This window comes from Manacus vitellinus, unplaced genomic scaffold (assembly GCF_001715985.3).
Source record: "Manacus vitellinus isolate BGI_N305 unplaced genomic scaffold, ASM171598v3 scaffold_110_pilon, whole genome shotgun sequence".
In the NCBI taxonomy this organism is placed as follows: domain Eukaryota; kingdom Metazoa; phylum Chordata; class Aves; order Passeriformes; family Pipridae; genus Manacus; species Manacus vitellinus.
In genome coordinates, this window is record NW_021938845.1 from 434,685 (window position 1) to 442,262 (window position 7,578).

Sequence of the window (7,578 nt, forward strand, 5' to 3'; positions counted from 1 at the left end):
GTCCTGCAGAGCATGAAGCTGGGCATCGACGTCAACAGGCACAAGGAGATCATCGTCAAGAGCATCTCGGCCTCGCTGCTGCTGCTCCTCAAGCACTTGAAGCTCAACCACATCTACCAGGTGAGCCAACAGCAGGGTTGGCCACTGCCAGGCTGCTCCTGGAGTTGGTGTGTCCTGATAAACCCTCTCCCAAAAGACTTGCAGGAGGGGTTTCCGTGTCGTGTCTGTGGTGCTCATCCCAGCTCCAGGTCAGGCTTTAGCCCAGGCTGGGAGAACCTACCTGGAATGTTCCTCAGCTGTGTTTTGGCAGCATTGTTTATCCACTCACAGGGAAGGAGCTTTAGGACTTCTGGAAAAATCCCTGCTGTGGCCGCTCAGGGTAGAATTTAGGACGGAGCCCGAGCACGAGCCCCCCTGGCAGAAGGGGGAAGGGGAGGGGGGTTAGGCAAGACCTTCCTTTGCTCTGTGTCATCTCCAGGGACCAGAAATAGGCTGGGAAGGACCTCAAGGAGGTCAACTAATCTGGGTCTTGGCAGGATCACGTTCTTGGGGCTCCAGTTTCAGCAGAGGCAGAGCTGGGGCCGAGGTTTAATCTGATTTTTTTGTGCCATCTGCATCCACTCCAGGGCTTTCCTTGGTCTAAAACAAAAAAGCAGGACAGACATGAGCTGTGGTCCAGTTCTCCCCCCGTCCTGCAAGTCAAACAAATCAGTGCTTTCTAAGCATTTCTAAATATTTTCCTTCCTTTAAAGGTTTCAGCGTGGCACGAGTCCATCTGGGTTATTTACTGATATTTACTGCCCACTGACATTTATCTGAGGGAAAATATAAATCCATAGATTGCATTGGATAAAATGAAACAGTAGTACAAGTCCACAGATTAGATTGCATAAAATGAAACAATAGGATAAGTATAAATCCATAGATTGGATTGGATAAAATGAAACAAACCCCACATTTTGACAGTCCCACATTTGTTCTAGGTTTCCCCACATGCCCTCACTCCTTTTTCTCACTCCAGAGCAGCTCCTCTCTTTTCTTCCTCCGAGGCAGGAGGACCCTGGGGCTGAGCCTGGAGGAAGCTGGGGGGGTTTTGTGCCCCTGGTCCTGCCTCTGGGTGTGATTTTTGGGTGAGGCATCACCAGTTTTTGGTGCCAAAGGGTCTCAGGGAGCGCCATGAAAATCACAGAGTCAGAGTCATGGGATGGTTTGGGCTGGAAGGGACCTTTAAAGACCATTTAATGCTTTGAGGGGGAGAAAAATTGAAAGCATTTATGAAGCCAAGGATATTTTTTCAGACCAAAATTTCAAAGGGAGGTGGGATTGGTGTGAGAGAGCAGCAGGAATTATTGTGTTTTCTCTTGTAGGAGCTGCATCTCCTCCTTCCCTCTTCCCCAAATGCCGTTTTACCAGAGCTTTAATTTGGAAAAGCCACGTTTGCTTTGGGTGCAGCTGCTCCTAAAGCACTGCCACAAAGCTCCTGTGTCCACCCTATGGCAAAGGGAACTTCCCAGCTGCTGGACACGGCACAGGCCAGGGGGGAGGTGGTCTGGGAGGTGTCTCAAACCATCAGCAGTGCTTTGCTCTTGGCTGGAAACGTCCCCATTCCCAGGTGGTGCTCCCAGTTGTCCCAGTTCTGACCAGTTTCCCTTCTCTCTCTCTCCCCCCAGTTCGAGTACGTGTCCCAGCACCTGGTGTTTGCCAACTGCATCCCTCTGATCCTGAAGTTCTTCAACCAGAACATCATGTCCTACATCACTGCCAAGAACGGGTACAGCCACCTCTGGGCCAGGGAGGGCTTTGGGAACCCTGGTGGGAATGTGTGGTGGGACCTGGGCCCTCTGGGGCAGGAATTCTCTGGAGGGAGCCAATCCCTTTGGCACAGTGATAAGAGGAATGGGGGGTGGGTTTCCAACCTCTCCCTAAAACCCCCCTACTGAAATAAAACAGGCTTGTTTTCAGCCTTCTCCTGGGGAGCAGCCCAGTGCCACCCGTGGGCCACAGCTCCACAAAGGCCAGTGGGGAGTGTCCTCTTGATCTTTTCCATGTTTTATAGCCAAAATTCACCTTTTGCATGGTTGTCTCTGCCTTTTGGTGCTGATCTGAGACAGGCACCAGCCCCAGTTTGAGCAGGGAACTGGTGGCACCACCACGAGCTGAGAGGGCCCAGCACTTCCCCAACTCACCAGGGTGGGATTTCCCCATTCAGAGGGACGTTGGGATGGTGAAAAGATCCCTTTTCTCCCTTTCTGGTGCTCTTTTTGTTGCTCTTCAGCTGCATGTGTGGGCTGGTGTGTCTCCTGCACGGTGTGGTTTGTGTGTGTGAGAGGGAACACGTGGGAAAACGGGAAGTAAGGTGTTGATTTTTTTTTTTTTTCCCTGCTAGAAACATTTCCGCTTTTGGTGGAAATGCACTTTAAGGTGGTAGAAAACGTGTCCCAGGGGCACTGAGCTCCTCCCTCTGCTCCCTGGTGGAGGTTCCACAGGACACACACCTGTGGGTGAGGGGGGTTTAAACTCTAGGTTTGAGCTCTGGAGTCCTGGTGTGTCAGATCCCAGCAAACAGCAGGCACTGCCCTGCAAAAGGAATTATCCCAGGGGGTTTGGTCACACTCAGATGCACAGACCCCACTCCAGATGTGGGGTTTGGTCCCATTCCATTGCACAGACCCCACTCCAGGTGTGGGGTTTGGTCCCATTCCATTGCACAGACCCCAGTCCAGATGTAGGATTTGGTCTCATTCCAGTGCAGAGACCCCACTCCAGATGTGGGATTTGGTCACACTCAGATGCACAGACTCCACTCCAGATGTGGGGTTTGGTCACACTCAGATGCACAGACCCCACTCCAGATGTGAGGTTTGGTCCCATTCCATTGCACAGACCCCACTCCAGATGTGGGATTTTGTCACACTCAGATGCACAGACCCCACTCCAGGTGTGGGGTTTGTTCCCATTCCAGTGCACAGACCCCACTCCAGATGTGGGGTTTGGTCACACTCAGATGCACAGACCCCAGTCCAGATGTGGGATTTGGTCACACTCAGATGCACAGATCCCAGTCCAGATGTGGGATTTGGTCACACTCAGATGCACAGACCCCACTCCAGATGTGGGATTTGGTCACACTCAGATGCACAGATCCCACTCCAGATGTGGGGTTTGGTCCCATTCCAGTGCACAGACCCCAGTCCAGAGATGCTGTAAAGGGAAATATCAGAGGTGATGCCAAAACCATTTGTGGCAAATTCTTTACATGGTATATAAATTTATACTTTTGGGGTGTTCATCGACTCCTTTTCCAAAGTCCACATGCCTGGGGGGCTCCCAAAGACCTGACACCCCCCCGGGAATTTTCCTGCTGTCACTCAGACATCTCCATTTTAACCTGATGGATTTTAACCTCAGATCTATCTGGGGGTTTTTTGTGTGGTATATTTTGTATATTTGGGGGTTTTTATCCCTTTTTAAACATGCCATGAGTAGCCCATCCGTCCTGTCTTCGTGGATCCAAATCCCTGGAGTCTGTATGAACGCCCTGGGGATGCTCCTGGGAGCCAAGGGGGATCCCTGTGCTCCACTGAGGCTCCAGGGGGAGGCAGTGGTGAGATTGGGATCCCGTTTGGATGCCGTTTGTGCCGCTGGAAATGCAGGAGGGAGCCCCCTCGGTGAGGGAGAAGGGATCGTTCCCAACCCAAATTCCTCCTTCCATAAAGCAGCGCTGCCATTGGAACTCAAACCCCAAGCACGGGGAAGGAAGATTTGACAACTGCTGGCTGTAATCATGTGGATCATCCTCAGAAGTTGTTTTTGTGTTCCTAACGATTCCCTGCTTCCCTGTTTTCCACAGGGTCTCCGTCCTGGATTATCCTCATTGCACAGTCCATGACCTGCCCGAGCTCACGGCAGAAAGCCTGGTAAGCAGCACAGAAAGGGACCCTGGCATCTCTAGTGCTGGATGTGGAAGGATGTGGGGAAGGATTTTGGTTTTCTTCCCTCTGACTTCTTTTCTCTTCCTCCCAAACCTCTCCAAAATCAGACCTTTTTTTTTCCCCCCCTCCTGACGTGAAAGTTCCTCCCGTCGCTGCCCCTGAGCTGCCGTGGGAGGTGGGGAGGGAGGAGGCACTGCTGGTGTTGGGCACCCCATAAAAATAGGTGGGGTTAGAGTTTTTCCTTTCAGGGAATAGAATCCCAGGATCCCTGAGGCTGGAAAAGCCCTCCCAGCCCATGGATCCACCCCGGGCCCCATCCCCACCTTGTCCCCCAGCCCAGAGCACTGAGTGCCACGGCCAGGCCTTCCTGGGACACCTCCAGGGCTGGGCACTCCAAACCTCCCTGGGCAAGCCCCTGCCAAGGCGCCACCACCCTTTTCCAGCAACAAATTCCTCCTCAGCCCCAACCTGACCCTCCCCTGGCACAACTTGAGGCCGTTTCCCCTTGTGCTGTCAAGAGAAAACTCTCCTGCTTTAGGAAAGGTTTCAATTGCTCTGGTTTAAATTGCTCTGAGCACTCGTGTTTCATAAGGTACCTCCAAGTAGATTAAGGAATGAACCCAATTCCCTCTGGAGAGGAACCTTAAGTATTGTGGAGAGCATATCTAAGCACACAGACTGCAGAGGAGACAGTGATCATGGCAGGTTCACAACTGCAATAACTCAAAGGCAGAGTGGGACTCGGACAGGGCACGGAGCAGGGAAAAGCTTTGGGGTTAACAGGGGGTGGAGCCCCGAAATGATGCAGGAATCATTAAGAAGGAGGCTGAGCAAACCCAGTCTGGGCAGGGATGATCTAACGGTGCCTGGCTGCTGAAATCATAACCCTGTGTTGTTTTCCTTTGCTGTGTAAAGGTTAAAATCATCAGAGAGAAAGACTTTTTTTTTTCCCCAGGTCCAGGGGCTGCTGAGGGCTGGGAGTCCTGGTGCCAGCTCCTGGATCAGTGGGGACATCTAGTGACAGGTCGCTGAGGGCTCTGCTGCCTCACACTAATCCTCACAACAAGCTTTAAGCCTCTAGGAGAAAACTGAGTGTTTTTTAGGGAAGATATTCCCAGTAGGGCCTGGTCCCCAGTTCAGGAGCCCTTGCAGGTTGCTGTCCTCCAGCACACACGGATGTTTTCCTCGCAGGAGATCGATTTAATCAGAAAATAAGCAGGAACCAACTTGGATTTTACTCATCTCTGGGATGATCCCCATGGAAGTGAGGGTTTATTGGGAATTAGACATTCCCTGCTGCTTGAGGCCAATGTTAGTGTCTTTTTTGGCCCCCTGGTGAGGGGTTGGAACATCCCAGAGTGCCACAGTGCTGCTGACAGAGGATTCTGCTCTGGGGGCCCAGCAGAGCAATGTGTGTTGGGCTTTATTCCAGGGGAGGTTTATTCCCAGGATTTCAGCAGTGCTGTCCCCAATGGCTGCAATCCCAGGCAGGTACTGGGGGATTCCCCCATCCTGGCGTGGGAAAGGCTCTTGGATTCCTTGCCAGTCCTCTTGGATTCCTTGCCAGTCCCATCTCCCTGTCTTTGGGAGGGGCTCGATCCACCCCTTAAAACCAGGATTCCAGCCTGTTCCCTCCTCCCATAAACCTGATGGAAAGACCCTCCCCTACTTGAAGCTTTAGAGACAACATCAGGTTGGTGGCAAGTAAATCCATCTGTGTGAGAAATGGACAGTGGCTTACTCTGGAAAAATTCCTTGGTGTGGAGGGAGCACATTAGGCCTGGGCACTGCTGCTGAGCTGGCACCCCCAGAGCAGCACACAGCACCCACCAGCACCTTGGTGACATCCCAGTGACGTCCTGGTGACACCCCAGCTCTGCACAAGTGCGTTTGCTCAGAGTGGCTTTTTTAATCCCAGAGTTAAACTCAGGAGCCTGTTCTTGTTGGCCTCAAAAATGATATGTACAGTAATATTTGACCAGCTCACTGAACTGATCAGCTCCAGGAGGAATTTCCTCATGGAAAGGGTGGGGAGGCCTTGGCAGGGGCTGCCCAGGGAGGTTTGGAGTGCCCAGCCCTGGAGGTGTCCCAGGAAGGCCTGGCCGTGGCACTCAGTGCTCTGGGCTGGGGGACAAGGTGGGGATGGGGCCCGGGGTGGATCCATGGGCTGGGAGGGCTTTTCCAGCCTCAGGGATCCTGGGATTCTGTTTGGTGTCACCATCCTCAAACAGCTTGTTCTCAGGGGAGACCAAAACACCCCTGACCAGAAGGCCCAGCTCGTGTCCCACTGGCTTTCCTCACTTTCCTGCTGGTGATTCCCAAAATCCACCATTCAGCAGAGCTCCTTCTGCTGGAACATCTGCAGGGAGGATAAATCCAGTGAGGAGCAGGAATAAAACTTGTGCAGGCAGTAAAAACACAGCTTTGTGCACGAGGACCCCTCTGGTGGGGCTGCTGAACACTTGGTTTTGGTCACCCTTGGCCACCCTTGTCCTTCTCCCGTTGCAGGAAGCTGGAGACAACAACCAGTTCTGCTGGAGGAACCTGTTCTCCTGCATCAACCTGCTGAGGATCCTCAACAAACTGACCAAGTGGAAGCACTCGAGGACAATGGTGAGGTGGTGTCCCATCTCCCTGAGACCTCTGAGCCTGGCCTTCCTGGAGCATGTCCCCAGCTCTAAGCCTGGCCTTCCTGCTGAGCATATCCCCAGCATTAAGCCTGGCCTTGGCCTTCCTGGAGCGTGTCCCCAGCTCTAAGTCTGACCTTGGCCTTCCTGGTGTGTGTCCTCATCTCTAATCCCAGCCTTTTAGAGCATGTCCCCAGCTCTAAGCCTGGCCTTGGCCTTCCTGGAGCATGTCCCCATCTCTAAGCCTGGCTTTCCTGGAGCATGTCCACAGCTCTAAGCCTGGTCTTCCAGGAGTGTGTCCCCAACTTTAAGCCTGGCCTTGGCCTTCCTGGAGTTTGTCCCCAGCTCTAAGCCTGACCTTGGCCTTCCTGGAGGGTGTCCTCATCTCTAAGCCCGGCCTTCCTGGAGCATGTCCACAGCTCTAAGCCTGGTCTTCCAGGAGCGTGTCCCTAGCTTGAAGCCTGACCTTGGCCTTCCTGAACCATGTCCCCAACATTAAGCCTGACCTTGGCCTTCCTGGAGTGTGTCCCCAGCTCTAAGCCCAGCCTTCCTGGAGCATGTCCACAGCTTTGAGCCTGGCCTTGGCCTTCCTGGAGGGTGTCCTCATCTCTAAGCCCGGCCTTCCTGGAGCATGTCCCCAGCTCTAAACCTGGCTTTCCTGGAGCATGTCCCCAGCTCTAAACCCAGCCTTGGCCTTCCTGGAGTATGTCCCCAGCTCTAAGCCCGGCCTTGCTGCTGAGCATTTCTTCCCGCAGCGCCGGAGCTTCTGCTCTTCCTCCACTGCCCTTTTACCTTTCCCAGACTGAGCCTTAAACACATAAAACGCAGGAACCCCTTTCCCCTGCCAGTGACCCCCCCTTTCCCTGAGCCTCCAGCCCTGGGCAGGGAGTGTTGGTTGTGCTGCCCTGGGGTTTGTGGTGTCTGTGGCCCAGGCAGGGTTTGTGTGGCCCAGGCAGGGTTTGTGTGGCCCAGGCAGGGTTTGTGTGGCCCAGGCAGGGTTTATGTGGCCCAGGCAGGGT

The 7,578-nt window shown here is 53.5% G+C and overlaps 1 protein-coding gene across 1 annotated transcript in view; it reads left to right on the forward strand.

Moving 5' to 3' along the window:
- STRIP2 (striatin interacting protein 2) overlaps positions 1-7,578 on the forward strand; it is a 19,415-nt gene that overhangs the window by 9,296 nt on the left and 2,541 nt on the right. The window contains exons 13-16 of the mRNA XM_029965613.1: positions 1-120; positions 1,671-1,771; positions 3,851-3,917; positions 6,441-6,553. The exon at positions 1-120 is cut by the window's left edge and continues 7 nt beyond it. Of these exons, the coding sequence (XP_029821473.1) occupies positions 1-120; positions 1,671-1,771; positions 3,851-3,917; positions 6,441-6,553 (401 nt within the window). The remainder of the gene's footprint in view (positions 121-1,670; positions 1,772-3,850; positions 3,918-6,440; positions 6,554-7,578) is intronic.